Here is a 27160-nt window from a genome sequence, read left to right on the forward strand (position 1 = left end):
AATTCCTCCAGCATTCTTTGTGTGTTCCAGTATCTGTGGACTTTCTCGGGTTCGCAATAATGCACATGGGCACGCATCTCAAGCAAAACAATCTGAAATCCTTTGATCCTGTGGTCCATTGTAAATTATATCTGGGACATATTTTGACTGTTCTTTGGATTGGAACAATGTGGTCAAAATTCAAATGCTTAAAACTGTGTGGTCAAAATGAAATTTAACATGAAAGATCAAGACCTCTATGAGTACCTGTCGAACTGACTTAACATGCTAGTGAAAATGTGACTTCTCTAATGTCATGATTTCTGTGTTTAAAAGCAGCTTTATGAATACTTGAGATCCCAAAATATTCGCGTAAATGAAAAGACAGATTTTCATTTATATCTTCTTACGAACATCCATCATTAAGTTTTAAGTTGCTTGCCAAGTTATAAAATATGATCATACCTTGAAGCAGATGTTACATGATAACATAATTCTCCATATGTGTCCAAAATGCTCTCTCTTTCAGCTTTTTAAAGTAAATCAGTATGTTTGCTATTGAGGCACTGGGAGCCCCTGAAGTTTCTTCAAGTTCTCAACTTTGCCATGGAACGCATGAACTAGAAATCAGGAGTGAAGCCATTGGTATGACAGATGTCAAACAGGGCAAGAATTCTAACTTTGTGTTAGAGCAATCCAGCAAGAATGAGATCTTTGGCAAGCTTCCGTCCAAAGGGACCACATTGAGAAATAGTCCTCAACTGAAAAATGAACCGGAATTGCAAATAAAGAAAGAGAAGGACAGTCCTTTTTCCTTGAGTTTGGAGTCAGGGAGCACCAGGCCACCTTCAGGGGAATGTGTCCGAATTCCACCGGAGGGAGCTGAAGTGGGCCACCCCAGCAAACTTACCAAGGTTGTGGATTGTGAAGAGCCTACTGTCTCCCCTTCAGATGACAATGGTTACTCCAGCAGTTGCTTGAGTATCGAAAGTCCAGATAGTGTCGAAGGAAACATCTGGGAGACAGGTGAAACTGTCAAGAGGGATAAACTCGATCCTTGGCAACAAGCTGAGGTTGAAAGCATTCCTGGGACTCCACCTGCTGCAGATTCTTTCTTGCCTTCAATATTTGAAGCAGTCCAGAGTCTTCAAGAGAAGCAAAGGTTCAAAGAGCAGGAGAAGGAGAAGCATCAGACCCAAGTGATCATGTACCGCCGCTTGGCCTTGCTGCGATGGATCCGTAGCCTCCAGCAGAAAGTCGTGGACCATCAAAACCGGCTGCAGGAGAGCTACGACACCATCCTGAGCAACCGCAAAGAGCTGCTCAAGCTCATCAAACAAGGAGTCATCTAGCATGACGATGACCAATGCATGTTGTTCGGCGTCTGGCAAACCGCAGTGATCGCCTTCTCTCCTGCAGTCAGTTTTAGTAAAACTCAATTATTCATCTTAGAAACTCGGTGACAGAAGTCAGGACGTGTGAGCTACGTTAATGTATCACTGTTTGACTGGATGAGAGAGCTTGCTTCCCACTATCTTGCTGCTTCTTGAAGTGATAGTCCCCCCTTATTTTTAAGGCTGCTTTCTGAGATGCATGAGAAGGTAAACTGCTGAAAAATGGAGATTGAGTAGGGAGACCATTTTCAACCCTGGCTGGTTCACCTGGGCAAGTGTGTCCCATATTGAAAGACCCAATACACCCAATGACCCCAGGTTGTTACATCACTGATGATGATGCACTTCCTAGGACGTATCGCAGCGTCAGTCAAATTGTTGGATCTGGTAATCGCTTAATCTCTGCTGAGATCTGTTTTTATTTTGTAAAAAGAAAATTACTGTCGCATCCCTGTATAATCTGGAAAAGCTTTTTCCAGTCAAAAAGGTTATAGTAGGATCTTGCCCTGTTGCATTTTGCAGCTGATATGTTCCTGTGCTATATATTTTTTGTTTCTTTATCACCTTGTTTTTAAACCAACTCCACACATTGCTGTCCTTTTAAAATGTAACTTTTTTTTAATGATCCTCTTGTTACTCAGTCAACAAATTAGAGCAATTGATGTTGCTTCAGGTTTATTCCCCTTCTCCCTCGAAGTTGAAGCTGACTTTTGATTTAAAAAAAAGGGAATTATGAAAGGAGCTGAGGATTTTCCTTGGTACACATGCAGTAAATTTGCAGATCCTGACATTATGCCCACTTTTGTTTGCTTTATCATCAGGAGTTTTTGGTTGGATTTAACTTCTGCTGACTCAGATGTTTTTGTATGCTTAAAATCTTTGTGTGCTTGAAATATACTGACACTTCTCATTAGTTAGGCCAGAAGTCCCCAATCTTTTTTATGCAATTGATTCCTACTATTAACTGAGGAGTCTGTGGACCCCCAGGTTGCAAAACCGAGTTAGTCTGTACTTGGTTCAGTTTTACACATAAAGATCAAATGGAACTAAAGAAATGTGCTAATTTGTGAAAATCTCTTCTATTCATATTTTAATATGATATGAATTGAAATTAAAGTCCTTTTAGTTTGGAACTCATGGATCAATAGTTACAAGCTTCATCACAAACATTAATTATATTACCGTAGATATTGGATCTAAAAAACATATGCTTTACCTGTAACAGATAATCAACTTTTAATAAAAGTGTAAAGTTTGTATTTAAAGCTAGCATGTAGAATAACTATATTGTATCCATTTGCTCATGGAGATCATTTATAGATGGATAAGATTCATAAGATGTGCTCTTAAGTCAGAAATTGCATTGTCAATAAAGGCAGCAAGGCATTGTGAGCTGAACAATATTCTGAGGGACGGACCTTTTATAAGCATACCTGGTTCTGAAGCTGTTCTGGAATTGACTGATCTTATTGTTTGGATAATACGTGTCTGAAATTTGAGGGAACCCTCTCATGGATTGGATTGAATGTTATTTGATGGTAGGGGTTTTCTGAAAATCTGTAACTACTGGCTTTTTCTTTCTGGTTTGTTTAAAGCATTGAGATATTCACGTGGGCATGATTATCTTCTTGTAAAAATAGCTAATATCATGTGTAATGTAAGCAACTGGGCAGAAGAAACAATTATTCCATATGTATTATGGTTATGTTTGTCATCTGACCTATCTTAATAATGTTTGCCCAAATATAGCTGCAATTTTTTTTCTGAATGACTACCATCACTATGATGTGTGTGTGGTTAATAGGAATTAATGATGTGCAATTATTAATTAATATAAAATGAACTATTATATATTAATGACTATTTATAGAACTATATCTGTGCTATCATGCCTACATCAAGTGAACTATTATATATTAAAGACTATTTATAGAACTATATCGGTGTTATCATGTCTATAATACTAAACACCTTCAAGTATAAAGTTTTAGTCAAAGTTTGTCTTATTACTAAATAAATCAGTGATTTGTTAATGAGTCCTTTACATTTTGTTTAATAACTGTAGAAATGGTCCACTAATATGAAGAACTGATAAGCAAGGTTTTCAGTCTGCTCCGAGGTTTGGACCTAAGGACCCAATTTGGTTCAGAATGCTTTTGGTTTGCTTCAATTTGATGCATGATTTGTGGGGTTTTATCCCCCCCTTTTAAGTGTTGGTCTTTTTTTTTCTTTAATTGCATTCTTTCGGTTCTCTTGCTCTGTGGCTACCTACAAGCAAGTAAATCTCGAAGTTGTATCATCTACACATTCTTTGATAATAAATGTACTTTGAATCTTTGATACTGTGAACTGATACTGCGATACATGTAGATGAGATGTGATGTCCATATGGTCCGAATATCACAGTTATTTAGCAAACATTTAGCGTGAGAAATTCTAAGCAATTGCAGTGAAAGTACACGTCGACTGTGTTAAAGAGTTGGGAAATATACTTAAACACAAGAGATTCTGCAGATGCTGAAAAAAATACTTTGAACTGTTTGAAACTAATTTGCACTTTAAAAAAAAGTTCAGGCACATGCAGAAAAGTTTACATTTGATCACCAAAGGGGAAAGAGGTGCACTTAAAGCACGTTAATTGTTAATGATATTCCTTATATTATCATTAAATATTCCCTATTCCATATCGCCTTTCTGCCACCGCCTCCTGGAGTGGATCAGAATAATAGAAGAACCCCAGTCCATTTGCCTCATCCCCCTTTTACTCCACAAATCTTGCTTAATAAGAAAAGTGGCTTTCTAATGCGTTTCAATGCAAAATCAACCACTTCCTGTGAAATTGGACTGAGCACTTCCAGGCATAATTCACCTTAACACAGCTGATGATTCCCTGGCATCATTCATGCATGTAATGACAACACTGACATGTGAAATGCTCATCTCGGCCTCCCTGGCGGAAGTTGGAGGAATAATGTGCAACTTATGACCTTTTTCAACTTAATATAAACAGGTCCAGTCCCTGCAGCATGTGGCAAAGAGACATGAATTAAATGGTTCCCTCTGAGTCATCAGTGTGTGCTGCCTGCATCTACCTGGCTCTGTTTTAATGATCTGTGTATTTCACACATCATCACCTAGTCTCTCAGCACTTGCAAGGCAGAGGTACAGTATCTGCTGCATCTTTGATATAGCATTCACTCAAACTTTGTTGATAATTACAAGGGGAAGGGATGTGGCCTTTCAGACTGAAGATGAGTTCTCCTCAGTATAATCCCTTACCTTGTCAGGGCGTTTTATGGGGCTAGCACATATAGCAAATAGCTTCAACAACTAACTTCAGCCACCAATCTTTAGGTCTGAATATGGACTATAGATTAAATATAAAATGCATATTAAATATAAAGTTCCTAAGAGCCGTGAACAGCAGTTAATTGGAAGATCAGACAACGCTGGTTTAAATTCATTTGGGTGTCTGTGTGTGGGTGCAAAGAGGGAGGTGTGAAAGTTGTGCGTAATTCAAAGGAAGCATTGTAAATATGGAATTGTCCTGTGATCTTTAGCATACAAAATGTCGTGTAGTGTTGGGTCAAACAGGCCTCTTCCTCTGAAATGGTCTCAGTGTGATGTCTGTTGGCCCTCATTTTGTTGAATAAAGAGACTACTTCATATCTACCAGGAACTTCCCTCCAGTGACTTTGTTCACGTGACAACAACCTCATTGAAACCTGCTGTAATCTGCGGTCTTGAAAAGAACCACTTTAAGGCTACATCCACACTAGAGCAGATAATTTTGAAAACGCCGGTTTCGCGTAAAAACGATAGGTGTCCACACTAGGTGTTTTTAAAAATATCTCTGTCCACATTGAAACGGATATTTCAGCGAATCTCCTCCTCCTGGGCATGCGCAGGACACATCTACCGAAAACAAGTGACATGTTTGGTGTCGAATCTCGCTGTGAAAGACGGTGTGTGCTTGTTCAGTCACAGACTAGAAAAACTTAAACGATGGGCAGCTGTTGGCTCTCGCGCAGGAGGACTTAAAAGTTAAAAAAAACAAATACTGGAACCAACAGGGAGTTCACTGACATTATGAACCGGCTGACAATGAACATTGAAAAACTGACTAACTCTGTTACATTAATAAAGCACCTTGTTAAATGTATAAAACATGTCTGCATCAGTATTATCTTGTATTTCCATACAATGTTACATTAAGCTGTTACACATCTATTGTCAGAGAAGTACTTGCATAAATAGGTAAACCACCTTCATACAAGCAAAGACAGAAAACAGGGCAAAGTGAGTATACATATTTATTCAGTAAGTTATGAGTCAAAGTATTTGGTGAGTACATTTCTAACTCTTCTGGCTTCAATCTTGTTGCCGTCTGTTCTGAAATTGTTAGATTGTGTGGGGGGTTGCGTTCAGGAAAACAATGAAATGGCACACTGCCGTCTGACAGCGTTTTCGGATTTCTCTGTATTTCCCCGTCCACACTGATCTGCCCAAGCAGCGTTTTCAAAATTACACACCCTGGACAGCGTTTTTGAAAAGCTCCAGTTTCGGGGGATGAAAACGGTGTTTTAGTGTAGACGGAGGGTAAAAATGAAGAGAAAAAGCTTAGGTTATGGATTTATCCGGTGTAGTGTGGACGTAGCCTAAGTTTGGAATCCACTTTCCATGATCCCCAACAGTTGAACTACAGTGGGTGCCACTTCCACAAGAAATTACCTCTGTGATTTGTACAGATTATATTTTATTGCAATTACCGACAGAGCAATTCCCTCGACTTTCTTAAAGGTAAATGTTCACAATTTTAATACTTATTTTTGGTTAGGGGAGCCAGTGGCACATTATGCTAAGTGTAGCACTTACTGAAAACACAGGTAATGATGAATTATTATTTTTAATTAATTATGCTTAAGACAAAAACATGCCATCAGAATAATAATTGAAAAAAACATTAAGGAAATGGATTTCTACAGGCTGGATCTAGAATAGGCAATTATTTATCCTGCTTATGGAGCAAATATGAACTAATCTAACACAGTTTGCTGTATACGGTGGATTGCAGTTAATGGGGCCAATGCTTAATCACTTATTTGGGACAACTCTTACAGAGCCTCTGTTTATCTGGGGCACTATGCCACTTAATTGTGGCAGGAGACTGTTGCTGAACAGTTTCTAACCAGCATCAGCTGCGTGCGCTTGCATGGCTTTTAGGCATTACACTGTGCTTACAGCTGTCAGTTTTTAAATAGCATTTCAAAAAGCAGTGATTTGTGTCACTGATCGTTGGTGAAAATAAACAATGAGACAATTCAGAACTGTTTTGCTCGCCGTGGTTTCAAGCATTCAGGTTTGGAGATGCCCGAAACGGTCAGGAGTGAAAATGAAACAATCTCACTATTTCAACAAGTTAGGAATTAGGAGGAATTTGAAGGTATTGACGATCTTCTTTAATGTTACAATGAAAATGAAGACTTAGAGGATGCAATCATCGATAGCATCTTATGAAGACAGTACCTTTCCTGCACTCGGTGTCTGCGCTGATTTTATTCATTTACAGTCAATCAAAAGAACACGGTAGATGAATTCCATCATTGATAACTACTGGAAACTAATACAGTGTTTTATAGCACTGTAGAGATATTGGTAAGTGTTCTAATTTGTTATGTATTTCATGTAAATACATAAATTGTACATAGTTTGTCTTTTCTATACCTTTTAAGTATTTCCATGCAACTTTAGCTAATTGGAGCAGCCACTTAATTGGGCCAAAATGTACTGGTCCCGATTAACCAGATTCCACTGTGTATATATCAGTGAAGACACAAGAGGCTGCAGATGCTGAAACTTGGAGCAGCAAAGAATCTCCTGATGGAACTCTGCAGGTCATGCAGCTTTTGTGGGGTGGGAGGCGTAGGAATTTTTAACATTTTGGCAAATTATCAAAATCCTGAATCAGATTTATCAATGTATATATTTAACCTTGCTCCTTTACAGACAAACTTCTTTAGACTGCTACACCAAGGCATCTTCACGTTATTTGCTGTTTATTATTTAGCTACATTCCTACTGTTAGTTACATCATTCAATTGCCTCTTTATTAAGTACACCTGTACAACAGTTCATGAATGCAAATATATAATCAGCCAATCATGTGGCAGCAACTCAGTGAGTAAAAGCTTGCAGACATGGTCAAGAGGTTCATTAGAACATTAAAACATTAGAAAGTTTTTGACAAGAACAGACCATCCGGCCCAACAAAGTTTGCCAAATTCCTATTCACATACTGTGTTGAAACAACAATCGAGTTTAGATTTGAAACTCTCTAAGGTACTACTCTCAACTACACAACTAGGTAGTTTGCTCCATGTGTCCACAACTCGCTGTGTAAAGAAATGCTTCCTGATGTTAGTCTGAAATCTTGCCTTAGCTAATCTCCGCCTATGGCCCCGTGTCCTTGTTTATGGATTAATTTTGAAGTAGAAGCTGCCATCCACCTTACTTATACCCTTCCTGACGAAGGGTCTCAGCCCAAAATGTCGACAGTGCTTCTCCCTATAGATGCTGCCTAGCCTGCTGCATTCCACCAGCATTTTGTGTGTGTTACTTATACCCTTAATGATTTTGAACACTTCTGTCGTGTCTCCTCTCATTTTATGTCTACTTAGATTAAAATGATTTAATTCTTTCAATCTTTCTTCTTAGCTCATACCCTGCAGTACTGGAATGAGTCTAGTCACCCTTCTCTGGACTCTCTCCAGTGCCTTCACACAATAATTGTGCACCGTACTCAAAGTGTGGCCTCACAAGCGTATTATACAGCTTAAGGAGAGCATCTCTAGACTTGAACTCCACTGAGCGCATTATATAGCTCAACATTCTAATAGCCTTCCTAATTGCTTCTGTGTATTGTCTAGATGTTGATAGTGATGAGTCTATCAGGACACCAAATCCTTCTCATACAGTGCACTTTCTACGTCAAGACCCCCCCTCCCGTGTTGTATACATATCTAATATTTCTACTTCCTATATGTAACATTTTACATTTATTTACATTAAATTCCATCTGCCATATATCTGCCCACATCTGGACTTTGTTTAGATCTAGCTCTATTGATTCTGCTGCCTGAATGTTATCAGCCCGTCCCCCTAATTTTGTGTCATTGGCAAACTTTACTAGTTTATTTGTTATGTGCTTATCCAAATCATTAATGTAAATTAAAAACAGCAGTGGTCCCAAAACCAATCCTTGCAGTTCTCCACATTTAACATCTTCTAGGTGTGAAAATGATCCTCTCTCTGTAACTCATTGCTTTCTGTTTTTGAGTCAATTCTGCACCCATTCGCACACCGTACCCCAAATCCCTACCTCCTGTAGTTTGATTATTAACCTCTAATGGGGTTCCTTGTCAAAAGTCTTCTGAAAGTCCAAGTAAATTATATCAACTGCTGTGCTGTTATCATAAATTTTAGTTGCCTCTTCATAGAACTCCGGCATATAGTAAAACATGATTTCCCCTTTCTGAACCCATGCTGACTTTCTGCTAATGTGCCTATTCTTATCAGCTTCTTTTCCAATTCATTCCTTATTAAAGTTTCCAATATCTTGCCTATGATACACATTAGCTTACTGGTCTACAGTTACCAGGGTCAGTGCGATCACCCTTCTTATATACTGGGTCAACATTAGCCCATTTCCAGTGTTTAGGAATTTCACCAGTTTTCACCGACTTTTGAAAAATAAATGTTAGGGGTATGTATATGTAATAGACAATAGGTGCAGAAGTAGACCATTCGGCCTTTCGAGCCTGCACCGCCATTTTGAGATCATGGCTGATCATCTACTATCAATACCTGGCTCCTGCCTTGTCCCCATATCCCTTGATTTCCCTATCCATAAGATACCTATCTAGCTCCTTCTTGAAAGCATCCAGAGAATTGGCCTCCACTACCTTCCGAGGCAGTGCATTCCAGACCCCCACAACTCTCTGGGAGAAGAAGTTTTTCCTTAACTCTGTCCTAAATGACCTACCCCTTATTCTCAAACCATGCCCTCTGGTACTGGACTCTCCCAGCAACTGGAACATATTTCCTGCCTCTATCTTGTCCAATCCCTTAATAATCTTATATGTTTCAATCAGATCCCCTCTCAATCTCCTTAGTTCCAGCATGTACAAGCCCAGTCTCTCTAACCTCTCTGCGTAAGACAGTCCAGACATCCCAGGAATTAACCTCGTGAATCTATGCTGCACTTCCTCTAGGATGTCCTTCCTTAACCCTGGAGACCAAAACTGTACACAATACTCCAGGTGTAGTCTCACCAGGGCCCTGTACAAATGCAAGAGGATTTCCTTGCTCTTGCACTCAATTCCCTTTGTAATAAAGGCCAACATTCCATTAGCCTTCTTCACTGCCTGCTGCACTTGCTCATTCACCTTCAGTGACTGATGAACAAGGACTCCTAGATCTCTTTGTATTTCTCCCTTACCTAACTCTACACCGTTCAGATAATAATCTGCCTTCCTGTTCTTACTCCCAAAGTGGATAACCTCACACTTATTCACATTAAACGTCATCTGCCAAGTATCTGCCCACTCACCCAGCCTATCCAAGTCACCCTGAATTCTCCTAACATCCTCATCACATGTCACACTGCCACCCAGCTTAGTATCATCAGCAAAATCACAGACCTTTTTAAGTACCATTGGATGTATGTTGTCTGGCCCTGGAGATGATTAAGTTTCAGCCTTTTCAATGAAGGAGGACCACACATTCTAAGATCTCTAAGTCACTTGAAATAACCTTATTTTTCTCTATACTTACTGGCATATTGCTCACACTTTTGCAGGTGAATACTTTAGCAAATTATGATCTAAGAGTATCCATTATGTTCTTCTCTACATAATTTAACATCCCACTATTATTCCTAATACACTTAACTTCCTCCTTGACTTTTCTTTTACTACTAAAGTATTGAAAAAATCTCATAGGGTCAATCTTATCATTATCAGCAATATCCTTCTCAACCTGCCTTTTGGCAATCTGAATTTCCCTCTTGACTATAGATCTCATATTTTCATATGCCCTACTGTTAACATAATTACTAGTTTTTCTTTATTCCTGTATTATATAGCTGTCTTTTCTTCAATATTTTTTTTTATTTTAAGCTTTATTCATCCATGCAGCTGATCTATTGTTTTCATTGCTTCTCATGGCCTTGGGTAGGAACACTTCCTGCACTGCATGTATTACCTCTCTAAATCAACCCCATTGTTCCTCAACTGACTCGACATCAAGCAGTTTCTTCCGATTCACCTTCTGAAGTCTTTGCCACATCTGCAAGAAACTTTGCCTTGCTGGAATTCAATTTAATGGCTCTGGTTTTTATTGATATGCTCTCCCAGAGAATTTCCAGATTAACAATGTTATGATCACTTGTTCCTAAAGGCGCAACAGCTTCTGTACTCAAAATTCTATCCTGACTGCTGCAGAATATCAAATCTAGACAGGCCTCCCCTCTTGTTGGCGCATCAACATGCTGAGTCAAAAAACAATCATTCAATAATTCAATGAATTCACTTTCCTGTAATCCATTAGTCACTGGGTTCTCCCACTCAATATTTGTGAAATTAATGTCTCCAATAACTATAACATCACCCTCACCTTGCTTTTTTTAATATTCTGCTAGAGTTGTTTATTAAAGTCATTGTCGGCATTAGGGGGGGTTTATAACATACACCCAATGTTATTCCTTTATCCTTATTGCTTTCAATTCTCACCCAGATATCTTCACTAAATCTTGATTCATCTATCATAACTATCCCCACATTTAAATTTTGAGGAAGTAAAGAGGCTACAGAAGGATTTAGACAGATTAGGAGAATGAGCAAAGAAATGGCAGATGGAAAGCAGTGTTGGGAAGTGTATGGTCATGCACTTTGGTAGAAAAAAAATGAAAGGGTTGAATATTTTCTAAATGAAGAGAAAATACGAAAATCTGAGGCAGATAGGAATTTGGGAGTCCTTGTGGAAGATTCCCTAAGGGTTAATTTGCAGTTTGAGTCCGTGGTGAGGAAGGCAAATGCAATGCTAGCATTCATTTCAAGACTAGAATATAAAAGCAAGAACACAATGTTGAGACTTTATAAAGCACTAGTGAGGCCTCACTTGGAGTATTGTGAGCAATTTTGGGCCCCTTACTTTAGAAAGGATGTATTGAAACTGGAGAGGGTTCAAAGGAGGTTCACAAAAATTATTCTAGGATTGAATGGTATATCATATGAAGAGCGTTTGATAGCTTTGGGCCTGTATTCAATAGAATTCAAATGAATGAGGGGTGATCTCATTGAAACCTATCGAATGGTGAATAGCCTTGATAGAGTGGATGTTTCCTATGGTGGGAGAGTCTAAGACCAGAGGGGCATCCTTTTAGAACAGGGATGACAAGGAATTTCTTTAGCCAGAGAGTAGTGATTCTGTGGAATTCTTTGCCACAGGCAGCTGTGGCCAAGTCTTTATGTATACTTAAGGCAGAGGTTGATAGATTCTTGATCAGTCAGGACATGAAGGGATACGGGGTGAAGGCAGGAGATTGGGGCTGAAAGGAAAATTGGATCAGCCATGATAAAATGGCAGAGCAGACTTGATGGGCCAAATGGCCTAATTCTGTTCCTATATCTTATGGTCTTTCCAGTCCTGATAAAGGGTCTCAGCCCAAAGCATCAACAGTTTACTCTTTTCCAGTGACGCTACCAAGGAGGAAGGGGCCCAGGGGGAAGTGATAGGCAAGTGAGAAGTGGAAAAAGGCCTGAGTGGGGAATAGAAGGAGAGGGGGAAGGAGGGAATTTTATTTTTACTGGAAGGAGAAATTGATATTCATGCCATCTGGTTGGAGGCTACCCAGAGGAAAGGTCAATGTGCCCCTGACTTCCTCTCCTTCCTCCTCCTCCCAGGTGGATTTTGTGCACCATCTTCTATTATACACCACCATAGCATTAGAGAACTCTGAGAACCTAAATCCATCTCCTAACCGGGCATGGGCAATATATTACAGCATAAGGAATTAAAGGGTTAGCATTGAAAATTGGCACTGGTTACAGGCACTTGGTGGACTGAATACAAGGGTTAGGTTTAACAAAAACAAAGTCATAAGGCATCTTATGACAAACAAACAGCACATCTGCTGGCACAATGGGAAACATTGTAAACATTAGAAAGATTAAATATTTATTACCCACTTACTACAACTATCACTTTCTTGGAACATGGCCCTCGTGAATCAGTCATGTCATAGCCCGAGTAAAGAAAGGTTTCTGGATTTTGTTTACCGCTCACAAACTGCTTTTGAATCAAAAGCAGAACATGGAAGAACAAAGCAAATCATTTGGCATCTGTTTAGAGGGAAAAAAATGTTGACTTTCTGTGTAGAACTCTTTGAGAAATAAGAAGTGACAGGTAAGCAATCATTTTAGTTAAGCAGAGGGATGAAAAGGGGGAAGAAATGGTGCCTACGTTGACAGATGGGAGAAAAAGGGATTGAATGACTGTAGAATACTCATTAAACATAAATCCATAATATAAAAGAGGAAGATCAAGGACTGTTGAAGCGGTACTTCCTACCGTACTAATTGGCATTGGAGAGGAGACTGTGGTTCTGAACAATACAGTTGAGACAACTTCTATCCAAGAGGTTTTATACTTGAATCACGATTGTGCTTAGATCAGGACTTCAGATAGCAATGGGCAACTTATTAAAAAGATGTAATTCTATAACTCATTACGGTGGCTGAGGCTGTGAGGCTGCTCCGGGCTGTGAGCTCTGCAACGATTTGCCCTGCCGTGTGATGAACCGAGGCAGAGGCTTTGGGCCTGCTCCAGGCTTCATGTCTATGGATTCACTTTGGTTCTGAATGCTGTTGCTTGCTTTTATTGTTTGCTGGATACGGGTGTTTTGTCTCTCCCTAAGCACTGGGCGTTTGTTGGTCTTTTATTATTTGGCTTCTTTTAGGTTTCCTATTTTGCGGCTGCCTGTAAACAGTCAAATCTCAAGGTTGTGTGATTTATACATACTTTGATAATAAAAATATTTTGAACTTTGAACATTAAGCAACTTAGGCCTTTTTCATTTTAATTCCACTTTCCATTCCCATTTCGATATGTCTATCCCTGGCCACCTCCACTGTTGTGATGAGGCCACACTTAGGTTGAAGGAACAACACCTTATGTTCCATTTGGGTGGCCTCCAACCTGACATCAATTTCTCAAACTTCTGGTAATGCCCCCCACCCCCTCCCCCTTCACAATTTCCCATCCCCTTTTCCCTCTCTCACCTTATCTCCTTGCCCGCCCATCGACTCCCTCTGGTGCTCCTCCCCCATTTTCTTTCTTCCATGGCCTTCTGTCTCTTTCACCAATCAACTTCCAAGCTCTTTACTTCATCTCTCCCCCTTCAGGTTTCGCCTATCTCCTTGTGTTTCTCTCTCCCCTCCCATCTACTCATTTCCCTCTCCCCTCCCCTCCCCTCCCATTAAATCTACTCCTCAGCATTTTTCTCCAGGCCTGCCAAAGGGTTTCGGCCCAAAACACCGACTGTACCTTTTTCCCTAGATGCTGCCTGGTCTGATGAGTTCATCCAGCTTTTTGCATGTGTTGCTAGGCCTTTTTCAAAATGACTGCCAACATTCAAGAGTTAAATTACACATGTTGTACAAAGAGACAAGAGGCATTGAAAATATTCCTTGCACTTTGTATGAAACCTCAGGGTGGGGACACACAGGTGACAAGTCACTGAATGGCATCCAAGGGTTTTTCTATTGACTTTGCATTGATGTCACTTGGAAAGTAAAATTCTGTGTAGTCTCGTTCTGTGGGCGAGCCGTAGAGCACTGCTTCTGGATTTCAAGCTCAGTATTGTCGTCGACGGTCAATCCCGATTATCACTATAAATAGAATTCATTGTGAGCCAACACTCATTACAAAAGACTGTAGCCAGGACAGTGCGGATTCCTGCAGCACTTTGATTATTTTGCAAGCTGTGGACGGTGATGGTAATGACACTATTTACTGACCAACCCAGTTATCCAGGGAAGATGGTGCTGGTATTTGAATCCATGTTATAGAAGACCATATTTGAATGTATAGTACAATAAAGCCTTTAGGTTAAAACAAGAGATTTACAAGTTTGGTAGGGATGGTGACTTGTTCTTTCAGTTAGGATACATACATAAACCTGAAAATAATTGTTTGCAGTATTGTGGAGTAAAAGCTGATTTCATTTCTGTGACGTTCCTTTAGGTTATAATTGAGGGAGCACGAAGTTATTAATTCTATAAAGTCCATTCAAATGCTGATTCTGGGCTATAATTTCAATAGTGGTTTGCATTAAAAATTCCTGCACACTTCCTATGCTTCAGATAACTTCACCTTTTGATCTTTTCCGACTAAAGTCACCTTTTGCACTCACAGCAGTACTTTTACCATCAGTCTCATTGGGGTGTTTGATAATTTCAATCTTCAGAGGAAGTTTTCAGAGCACTGTACTGTTAATAGTCTTTTGATTATTCTTTTTACCTTAAGATGATCTACCTATAGTACAGTACAGAGCAAAATGTTTAGGCGCATATATATATATATATAGCTAGGCTGCCTTGGAATTTTGCACAGTACTGTATTTGCCAACATGGAGTGGAGAGCGAGTTTGTAAATATGGCAGGAGCAAAAACTGTTGGGAGAGCCACAGGAGGGGTGTGGGACAGGTGGCAGAGAAGAAGTGCCTGGGGCAGGGGGTGGCACAGGTGCAGATACACCCAGCCCTGAGACGCCAGGCAAGGTCATTTGATTCCAAACAATCGGTTTATCGATCAATACAGAATATCTCTCTGGTGCTTGCTGCTCCCTTCCCCTTTTCCCAGCCATGATTCCCCTCCCCCTGCCCCCTTCCCACTTTCAGTCCAGAATAGAGACCCATATCAGAATTTTATCATCGCTCAATATGTCATGACATTTTTTTGTGTGGCAGTAGTACAGTGCAATACGTAAAATGACTTCAGTACCGTGCAAACGTCTGAGGCACCCTTGCTCTATATATGTGCCTAAGACTTTTGCACAGTTCTCTACATAGAATCCAAGTTCTCTTTATTCCTCAACTGTACCAGTACTCAATTGAAGATACTCCAATTTGTCTTTTTAGGTTCAAAATGGGATGACCCATAATGAATTAAACTTCATCTGCCTTTGTTTTGCCCACTCGTTCTGAGCAATCAAGTAAGACATTTGAATTATGTACTGTAAGTGTGTGCTTTAACTACTGGCATGCAAGAGTGTCAGGTTGCACACTGTATTCAGAAGTTTGAAATAATTTTCTTTCAAAATTTATTTACCCAGTTCACTAGTTTCGTGCAGCTCAACATTCTGGAGTCAATGAAGAGTGAATCACTACTTTCTTCCACTGACCGTCTGCTGTAGCAAATTGGTAGGAAAGGATAATCAGCCATTGTAACACGCCATTGGAAGACATAATGATGACTCACTATGTTATGTCTCTGGATCACTTTAATGCAATTAGCACTGGGGAGTCCAAACTCTATTCAGGAAGTTACCAGATAATGTAATTTGAAGCAGAAAATGTTTAGCAGCTGTAAGTACCAAGGACCATCAGAAAGATTATAAAATAAGGACGAGATGGACCAATTTGTCCTGAAAATGTGAAGAAGGTAAGGTTAAAACAAACAATGGCATGGCCAATAATTGGACAGATCACATTATGTAATTTATATGTAGTTTGTGATTATTAAGATATGATTATTACTGGAACTTCTAGAGCAGTGAAGTTGAGAGTGAAGGGTAAATTAGCAGGAAATAAATATAAAGCCTCTCACAATATTTACATACTGTAACAGCTGACCTTCGAATCTTTAATAATAAGACATGAGTTAATAATAATGTTAAAGGTAATAATCCATAAATTGCAAATAACTTGCACAGAAATAGTTATTAATTCACATGTCTGCATAGCAATAGTGTCTACAGTGATTTTTTTTGTATGAAGTATTTTGGGGCATTGAGCTAACAAGAAGTTTCAAAAACGTGAATTTCTTTTTATGATTTTTATATATTTTGTACAGCCAGTTGTAAAGGTTTGAAAGGCATATGCCTACACAAACAAGAATAAGGACTTTGACTTTGATTCAAACGCAATGAAAATCAATTCTCCATGAGCCCATGGTTAATAAAATTTACACAAAATCTTTGATTATGCTACAAAGTTCTGACTGCTGTCAAAATTCAGTCAACTGCTAAAGGCCATTAAGATGAAGCAGACAAGGTAGTTAAAAATTACCAGAGGGATTTAATGCTGCGACCACAAAACTTCTGAGGGAGAGTTCACTACCAGTTAATAGGTGGATAATACTACCAGTTCAGTAGGCTTTTCTTAAAGATAAAAAAATTAATTGGTGAAATGCAAAGGTAAGCATATCAAGGATAGATGAGACAAGGACACACATCAGGCTCAGCATCACAACCTAACAAAAAGCTGCTTGTAGTGATTGGCAAATATTTATTTATTGACAGAGGACCCAAACAGAATAGGGCCTACTGGCCCTTCAGACTGAGTCACCAAGCAATCCCCCGATTTAATCCTAACCAATGGCCAATAAACCTACCATCCAGTAGGTCCGAGGACTGTGGGAGGAAACTGGAGCACCCAGAAGAAACCCATGCAATCACAAGAAGAACATACCAACTCCTTACAGACAGTGGCGGGAATCGAACCCTTGTCTCTGGTACTGTAAACCATTGTGCTAACCACTATGCTTGTCTCTGGTACTGTAAACCGTTGTGCTAACCACTATGCTTGTCTCTGGTACTGTAAACCATTGTGCTAACCACTATGCTTGTCTCTGGTACTGTAAACTGTTGTGCTAACCACTATGCTTGTCTCTGGTACTGTAAACCGTTGTGCTAACCACTATGCTTGTCTCTGGTACTGTAAACCATTGTGCTAACCACTATGCTTGTCTCTAGTACTGTAAACCATTGTGCTAACCACTATGCTTGTCTCTGGTACTGTAAACCGTTGTGCTAACCACTATGCTTGTCTCTGGTACTGTAAACCGTTGTGCTAACCACTATGCTTGTCTCTGGTACTGTAAACCATTGTGCTAACCACTATGCTTGTCTCTGGTACTGTAAACTGTTGTGCTAACCACTATGCTTGTCTCTGGTACTGTAAACCGTTGTGCTAACCACTATGCTTGTCTCTGGTACTGTAAACCGTTGTGCTAACCACTATGCTTGTCTCTGGTACTGTAAACCGTTGTGCTAACCACTATGCTTGTCTCTGGTACTGTAAACCGTTGTGCTAACCACTATGCTTGTCTCTGGTACTGTAAACCGTTGTGCTAACCACTATGCTTGTCTCTGGTACTGTAAACCGTTGTGCTAACCACTATGCTTGTCTCTGGTACTGTAAACCGTTGTGCTAACCACTATGCTACAGGGCTGCCCCATCTCTACTAAGATTATTTCCTCAAGAGTTTGTGGCCTCAGAAACCAGGTATAAGATATATCTAAGTGAAATCCAGAAAAAAAACTTCAGGAGGACAACATGAGTTTTCAAATCCAATTGCATTTTACAACAAATTAAGCATTTTTGCGGTAATGTGATCTTCAAAAGAAGAAAATGTGGCAGTCAATTAGCTTTCAGATAGGTTCCACTAACAGCAATATAATTATGACAGGGTAATCTGCTTAGATGGTGATGGTTGAGGGAAAAATATTGGCTATAAATTAATAGCCCGATTACTATTTATATGCATTGCAAAAACTTGCTAATGAAAAATCGCACAACATGTTCAAAGCTCACCTTGTGCCTTGTAGCAAGTATCCATGTCACTAATGCAGACCCACACACACTAACATGGGGGTGCTGTCCAAATATTTATCACCAGCAGAAACGGTGTGGTGTGCTGAAGCAGACATGTGGAAGTTATTGTGATATTATAATATACCACAGCTGTTGCTCCTCGACCCTGGATATTGGTGCCCGTGTGTTGCCAGGTTGCACTGAGTTTCGCTGAGCCTGAATTAACCAGTTTATTGTACCCAGGCCTCAGGAGAAATCAAACGCCTCCCCAAGTAAATGAGTTTCGCCCCACAAATCTTTGAAGATGAAAGCTCAGTAATAATGGTCCGTGCTGATCTAAATAATTACACATCCTGCACTATCACCTGAGAGAGTCAGCCCCTCTTTAAATGCTCGTGTTGATGATTACTTCATCTGCGATATTTTGCACTTGGAAGCATCGCTGCTGTCACTGACTGTACGTGCTTCACCTTCTAGGATTAGCTGGCCGGTGGTGTAGTGGAATCTGCACCGGGCTTCGAGGCCAGAGGTCCTGGGTTCGAATCCAGCCGCCGCCTTGCACGCTTTCCATCCGTGCTGGGCAGAGCATTGAGATAGCAAGTCGCCTCATAAAAAACGGGCAAAAATTTCAAAAATGAAACGGCAAGGTTGCCTCCTGATGTGCACAGAAAGGAGCAGCACGCACACACACTGCTTCTGGGATGGCCAGCAATTTAACCTCCTTAATTAATTTATATTATTTCTTAGATCCGTTTTCAAAAGCAAGACAAAAAGTGTCAAACCATCTTATCCAACTTGGAGCGCTGAGAAATAAAAAGAATTGAAGTTGTCTCAGAATATTTAAAAAAATATCTGCAATGAAGCCTGATGCTTTCCCCTTACACAAGAGCTTTCATCAACTTGAATTATCTCAGATTTTGCTGTTATGTCAATCGGTTCTCTTATTTCGGTCACTTCTGGCTAGTAACACTTCAATCAAGACCTTAAATCAGGAATCCTGATGAAGGGTTTCGGCCCGAAACGTTGACTGTTTACTCTTTTCCACAGATGCTGCCTGGCCTGCTGAGTTCCTCCAGCATTTTGTGTGTGTTGCTTGGAATTCCAGCATCAGCATATTTTCTCTTGTTTGTGAAATTAAAAAAAAATTAACCTGATTTGTAATTTGTTTTTTTTTCACTTCGAGATTTTGTTTGCTCTGTGTTTTGTATTATTCTTGGGTGTCTCATTCCTACGGTGGCCCACTGCCTCCTGCTTTTCATCCCTGTTTTTTTCTCTGCTTCAACGCACGCACACACACACGCACACGCACACGCGCGCAAAGACAAGCCTCCAGACCCAAGGCTAGGCTGATAAAAGGCAACACTGATTGTAAAAGAGCACTGGATGGAGTTCACAGACAGAAGGTGAGGTCAATGGTGAACCGGCATAAAGGGGAAAGTAAATGGGACGTGCAAAATGTCAAGGGAGCTGTGAGGGGAACAGATGGGTGGTACGACTGGCAGATAGAAAGGCAACTGCAAGCAGGAAGACTCTGCCTTAAGTATGAAGAAGTGAGAGGAGGATGGAAACTGGGGACAATAGCATCCTTTCCAGACGCGCATATTCACACTCGCTATCACAACTTGTAACTCCCAAAACCTTCATTCTGTACTATCTGATCATCTTCTCCCAATGGCATTCCTTGCTGCAGCTCTGGAGGGTCTCTGTTGCCTCTAACCATAAAGGACGTATCTCCTGTGGGCATTATTCTTCACCTAATTCTCCAGGCTCTTGTGATCCCCTCAAAGTGTCCTTGCACTACCATCCAGTCTACATGGAAAATGTTGTGTGCAATTTAGGACACTCTTTTGGATTGCATATTAACAATAGCAAGAATTTGCCACAGGTCCTCTACCGAAACTAACAATGTCAGTTAGATAGATAGATAGATAGATAGATAGATAGATAGATAGATAGATAGATAGATAGATAGATAGATAGATAGATAGATAGATAGATAGATAGATAGATAGATAGATAGATAGATACTTTATTCATCCCCATGGGGAAATTCAACTTTTTTCCAATGTCCCATACACTTGTTGTAGCAAAACTAATTACATACAATACTTAACTCAGTAAAAATATGATATGCATCTAAATCACTATCTCAAAAAGCATTAATAATAGCTTTTAAAAAGTTCTTAAGTCCTGGCGGTAGAATTGTAAAGCCTAATGGCATTGGGGAGTATTGACCTCTTTATCCTGTCTGAGGAGCATTGCATCGATAGTAACCTGTCGCTGAAACTGCTTCTCTGTCTCTGGATGGTGCTATGTAGAGGATGTTCAGAGTTATCCATAATTGACCGTAGCCTACTCAGCGCCCTTCGCTCAGCTACCGATGCTAAACTCCGATGCTCCGATGCAGTTTCAGTGCTGCACTACCCATGAAACATAACAAGGCAGTTGAACAGATATTGCATTAAAATTACTCATTCTTCATAAAACATAGGAGTAGAATTAGGCCATCTGGCGCATCGAGTCTGCTCTGCCATTCAATCATGGCTGATACTTTTTTTTTCTCCTCCTCAACTCCAGTTCCTGGCCTTCTCCCCGGAACCATTGATGCCATGTCCAATCAAGAACCTATCAATCTCTGCCATAAGTACACCTAACGACCTGGTCTCCACAGCTGCATGTGGCAACAGATTCCACAAATTCACCACCCTTTGGCTAAAGAAATTTCTCTGCATCTCTATTTTTAAAGGGCGCCCCTCTATCCTGAGGCTGTGCCCTCTTGTCCGAGACTCTCCCACCATGAGGAAACATCCTTTCCACATCTACTCTGTCTAGGCCTTTCAACATTTGAAAGGTTTCAGTGAGATCCCCCCTCATCCTTCTGAATTCCAGCGACTACAGACCCAGAACCATCAAACGTTCCTCATATGATAACCCTTTCATTCCTGGAATCATCCTTGTGTATCTCCTCTGGACCCTCTCCAATGCCAGCACATCTTTTTGAAGATGAGGGGCCCAAAACTGTTCACAATACTTAAGGTGAGGCCTCACCAGTGCCTTATAAAGCCTCAGTAACATGTCCTTGCTCTTGTATTGTAGACCTCTTAAAATGAAAACTAACCTTGCCTAAAATTTGCCTTCCTCACCACCAACTCAACCTGCAAGTTAACCTTCAGGCTGTTCTGCACAAGCGCTCCCAAGTCCTTCTGCATCTCAGATTCCTGGGCTTTCTCCCCATTTAGAAAATAGTCTGCACATTTATTTCTACTACCAAAGTGCATGACCATTCATTTTTCAACATTGTATTTCATTTGCCACTTTCTTGCCCATTCTCCTAATCTGTCTAAGTCTTTCTGCATCCTACCAGTTTCCTCAACACTATCTGCACCTCCACCAATCTTCATATCATCTGCAAATTTGGCAACAAAACCATCTATTCCATCATCTAAATCACTTATATACAGCATAAAAAGAAGCGGTCCCAACTCTGACCCCTGCAGAACACCGCTAGTCACTGACAGCCAACCAGACAAGGATCATTTTATTCCCACTCGCTGCCTCCAACCAATCAGCCAATGCTCTAACCATGTTAGTAACTTTCCTGTAATACCATGGGCTCTTAACTTGGTAAGCAGCCTCATGTGTGGCACCTTGTCAAAGGCCTTCTGAAAGTCCAAATATACAACATCCACTGCATCTCCTCAGAGAATTCCAACAGGTTTATCAGGCAAGATTTTCCCTGAAGGAAACCATGCTGACTTTGCACTATCTTGTCCTGTGTCACCAAATACTCCATCACCTCACCCTTAACAATTGATTCTAACATCTTCCCAACCACTGAAATCTGTAATTTCCTTTCCGCTGCCTTCCTCCTTTCTTAAAGAGTGGAGTGACATTTGTGATTTTCCAGTCCTCTGGCACTATGCCAGAGTCCAATGATTTCTGAAAGATCATTTCTAATGCCACCGCAATCTCTAACGCTACCTCTTTCAGAACCCTAGGACGCAGTTCATCGGGTCCGAGTGACTTATGTACCTTTAGGTCTTTCAGCTTTTTGAGCATCTTCTTTCTTGTAACAGTAACTGCACCCACTTCTCTTCCTTCGCACACTACCACATCAGGCATACTGCTAGTGTCCTCCCCAGTGAAGACTGATGCAAAATACTCATTTAATTCATCAGCCATCTCCTTGTCCCCCATTATTATTTCTCCTGCCTCATTTTCTAGTGGTCCTATATACATTCTCATTTCTCTTTTATTTTTAACATACTTGAAAGAAACTTTTACTATCCACTTTAATATTATTTGCTAGCTTGCTTTTATACTTCATCTTTTCCCTTCTAATAATTTTTGTGCGTCAACCAAATCATTGTCTTATTGCCAGGAAAATGGTGTGAAACAATCTTAAGTCCACATCCTCTAACATTTTAATGGGCATTGGCCATTTTAGTTAGTTACTTACTGCCTGATACACCGGTGGCATTAGGGCTGCAATGAAGGTCCTTTATCTCTGTCTGTCCTTGGCCATCTTCTCTATTGTGCCCCAGGTGTGGTTCAGGGTCCTCAATTCTGCCCCAATGGCATGGCGCCAAGTTATCTTTAGTCTCCCATGTTTCTTCAGCCCTTCAGAGGTCCAATGAAGTGCTGTACCGACGATGGAGATGGCCTCCCTTCTCATCACGTAGCCATTCCAACTCCCTCATGATGATCGTGGCCGTGACACTGAAGGAGCAAGGCATTGTTGGAGATCTTTCTTGACCAGAAGCTACGGAGCATCTTCCGGAGGCTCATGGTGTGGCCATTTACTGATATCTCAAGTGATTAGACCACTTTTCCCTTCAACATCATCGTGGATATCTTCACTCTACACTGAACTGACTCCACAAACTATTGACTCACTTTCAAGGATTGTATAAGCCATGCTCTCAATATTATTTATTTATTGTTATTTTTATTTGTTCTTTGTATTTGTACAGTTTTTCTTTTGCATATTGATTGTCAGTCTTTATCTGTAGTTTTTTCATTCATTCTACTGCATGTGTAATACCCTGGTTCATATTTTTTTACTGTTATGCTCCACGTACTTCATTTTGCACAGCTGTGTAAGAGCTGTCTGTTCTGCTTTCAGCCTGTTTGGGTTATTGTTGAAGGTAAGAGATGATGTGGAATGTGTGCCATCCAATTAGTGGGAGGTTTTGTCTTGGTGACGGACGAAAAGGTTGGTCAGGCTTTTGTTTGAGAGAAGATGAAGAGAGAAGACACTGAGGAGAACCGGTCATAGCATACGATCCGGTGGGAGACCCGTTTGTTCGGGATGGATTGTGAGCAACGTTCAGAAGGTGGTGTGTGCTTTCACGTTGACTGAGGACCGAGCGCATGAGCGACAGAGAGGATCAAGATGAGCTCCAATTTGTGCACAATTGACTGTTTAATTAGAATGGGCCCTTTTCTTTTTGTTACTCTTTACTAACCCTTCAGTTAAAATTCATAAATATAATTCCTTTAATCGTATGCAGTGTACTGTCTTTTATTTTGTGGCATTAATTTGTAATGGGGTAGGAAATGACACAGCATCCACACAAAATGGGGTGGGATCCAGTACACCTCAATCTCTAAAGTTTGGCGGGGCCGAAGGGAGTCTCCTCTCGACTTACGCAGCCAAGGAAACCAGGGTGTTTCACGTCTTTGTTCTACTGTGGATGTCCACAAGAAAATGAATCTCAGGGGAGTTTACGGTAATAATAAATTTATCCTTGAACTTTTTATATTTAATATCTTATTGAAGCAATTCCATAAAATGTTTTTATTGCATATTTTCCAGGTGCAATATTGACGCTGTGGTTCATGAGTATTTACCACAGACGATCTCAGTCAGCAGGCGAAGTGCAGGTTAAGACGGTAAAGTCTCTATTATTAGGAGTGAAGAAACAGGTTCTGAGGTCATTTAAGTCGGGACTCCAAATCACAGCTGGAACTCATGGAAAGCAGTTCGTAAATTCCTGGAAAAGTAATTATACATCAGTTGCTGGGGGCAAGTAAAGATTTAGGTTAACGCAGGTCTTGAGATCTAGTTTATTCATATTTAAAGTCAACATTCTGCAGATTCATGAAACCAATAAGCACCAGTTTTAAGGAAAAGGAAATTAGTCATGGAAATCAGATTGGAAATGACTGATCATTTTTTCTTGGAAATCACTTTAGTTTCAAGATGGTCCCATGACCAAGACATAAATACACATCCTGGCCTTGAGGAAGATGGACAGACCGAACAGAAGTCGGGCTGTAGTCAGTTCTTTAAAATCGGATGATTTTGAGAGTCCTATCATTCTCAGATATCTCCCTTATGTCCATTGGGAGCTGATCAGAAATCTCTTGTAATGAGATAGACTCATTTTAACACCCACGTTTTAGAAAGGCAGGATCGAGTGTTATGGCGCAGGGAAGTTAATGACTTCCACTTTTCTGGAGGAATAGTGTACAGTGAACCAGAAGGCCAATAATTTAAGTTCAACCGGATTCAATATACTTTCCTTTACTGTCATTGAATTGTTTCATTGGCTCTTTATAGTAAAATGGGATAATAGAAAAATTATCCTGTCAGTCCATGGCCTCCTCTGCTGCCACGATGAGGCCACACTCAGGTTGGAGGAGCAACACCTTATAATCCATCTTGAATCCGAGTTGATGGCATGAATATTCATTTTTCAAGCCTCTGGTAATTGCGCCCCCCCCCCCCCACTTCACCATTCCCCATTCCTGTTTCCTTCTCTCACTTTATCTCCACTTCTACCCATCACCTCCCTCTGGTGCTCCCCTCCTTCCCTTTCTTCCATGGCCTTCTGTCAGATTCCCTCTTCTCCAGTCCCTTACATCTTTCACCAATCAACTTCCCAGCTCTTTACTTCACCCCTCCCCCCTCTCCAAAGTTTCACTTATTCCCTGCCACTTCATGCATCTTCCCCTCCTCCCCCCCCCCCCCCCAACCTTCTTCCTCCTCCCTTTCCAGTCCTGATGAAATATCAACTGTTCACTCTTTTCCATAGATGCTGCCTGGCCTGCTGAACTCCTCCAGCATTTTGAGTGTGTTGCAGCACCTGCAGATCTTCTGCCGTTTGAGAAAAATGATCAGAAGGGGAGAAATACGTGGCGGTCTGGTTTTATTCAAATTAACATTATTCATCATATTCTGGATCACCTGGGGAACAATACCACAATTTGTATTTATTTAGGAAACTTGAGGCAGAAAATTTGCAATGAAATGTAATAGTGGCAAGGTCTTTTTCTCAGTTGGGGAGAACTGTCTAATGAGCACAGAGCTGTTTCGAGGAGACTATGGAGATAGAAAGTTTCAGGCAAGTAGAAGGGTTTAGAGAGAATTTCAAAATTCTGCACATGTATAGCTGAATGCAGAACTACTAATAATAGATAAGTATGTGCGTGGCCCAAAACAGATGGTTCAGAGGCTGGTGATTCCAATCCAAGACTGGGAGGAAAAAAACACTAAAGGAATGTGGATAGATGAGTCAGAAAGACATCCAAACACTCAGTTGGATAACTTGAATTGGAAATTATTGAGAACTATCGTACTAACTCATCTGCAGTTGTGATTTATAAAATGAGCCTTTTGGAAACAGATAAATTTTGACAGAGAAAAAAAATTGGTAACTCTATTTAAATCTAGATATTCCACAGCATTTGTCTGTTCAGGTGTTATATGGAAATGCAAAATCAAGTAGCCATTTCCGGCTCCCTCTCCACTCAGGTCACTGGAGTTAGACACTGTTGCCTAGAAACCGGCTTCCCTGGTGTCGGTGCACTAACACACACCTTGGAAATAGCTGTGACAATGGATAAACTAATTTTGACAGCAGCAGAATGCGGTGTTGTATGTAGGATTATGCACCAAGCGCAACCGGGGGCTGCACGCAGAGCTTCCAACTGCCACGTCACTGCCGTATCAATCACTGGAAAATGAGTTGGTGCTTCAAGAGTTCCTTCCACTTGGGAATCTCCCTGTACCACAGCCTGAGGATAGTTACAGGGAAGTCTGACACTGGAAAGAGAGGGAAAGAAAGCACAAGGGAGGGATGAACAGTGGTTGGCTATGTGTGTGAGCAGCTCCCAACTTGAGCTGGCCCAAATAACTTCCTTATCACCTAACAACCACAAGCAGTGTGGGCTGTCTGAGGAGCCAATAATCACAAACAGTAATGTCAGGAACAGTGAAGAAAGTATGGTGCAGCTCCATGATTTTGATCATTGGAAACTAAGGCCGTCAATCGCTGTGTGCAAGATATTGACCTCAAAGTGTGCCTTAATCCTGCCGCTGTCCGTAAAGAGTTTGTACATTCTCCAATTGACTGTGAGGGTTTCCCCCAGGTGCTCCGGTTTCCTCCCACAGTCCAAAGGCGTACCAGCTGGTAGGTTAGCTGGTCATTGTAAAATGTCCTGTGATTAGGCCAGGTAGGTTGCTAGGCAACACGGCTCAGAGGACTAGAAAGGCCTATTCCACACCATATCTCAATGAATTAATAAACGATGTCACATAGTTGATTGCTGTACAATTTGTCCTTCCGACAGCTTCCGTCTTTGCCAACAGAAGGTTCGTGGTGAGTGGCCTGTGACACCACCAGGTGTTAGAATATTGCTGAGAAAACGTCACCGAGGCTGAAGTAAATTGTCTGTTAAAAGGCCCAGAAAATCTCCCGATGGGCACAGTTCAGCCGAGAATAATTGTTAATGTGATCTAGCCTTTACATGATGTCCAACCTTTACATAGGCACAATGGATCCAGTTTTTCAGCTTGTAATGGGCCTCAAATGGTAATAATTTTTAAATACTTTAAGTTGTTAAATTTATTTTTTTAAGTTAAGTTCCATGAGAAAACAATTTCTCAAACAATTGATTCAAAATCATT

The 27160-nt window shown here is 40.6% G+C and overlaps 1 protein-coding gene across 8 annotated transcripts in view; it reads left to right on the forward strand.

Annotated features, from left to right (window-relative positions):
• Positions 1–23709, forward strand: part of LOC140719748 (UPF0500 protein C1orf216 homolog) — a 43978-nt gene extending 20269 nt beyond the window's left edge. For 7 of the 8 annotated variants that reach the window (XM_073034590.1, XM_073034589.1, XM_073034588.1 and 4 more), the window contains one exon: positions 509–3406. In XM_073034590.1, coding sequence (XP_072890691.1) covers positions 528–1331 — 804 coding nt within the window. In that variant the 5' untranslated portion in view covers positions 509–527 and the 3' untranslated portion in view covers positions 1332–3406. Of the gene's footprint in view, positions 1–508; positions 3407–22864 lie in introns of those variants that run through there. The other variant, XM_073034592.1, reaches the window with a different exon arrangement.
• Positions 23710–27160: the final 3451 nt, after the last annotated feature.

Source organism: Hemitrygon akajei, chromosome 32 (assembly GCF_048418815.1).
Source record: "Hemitrygon akajei chromosome 32, sHemAka1.3, whole genome shotgun sequence".
In the NCBI taxonomy this organism is placed as follows: domain Eukaryota; kingdom Metazoa; phylum Chordata; class Chondrichthyes; order Myliobatiformes; family Dasyatidae; genus Hemitrygon; species Hemitrygon akajei.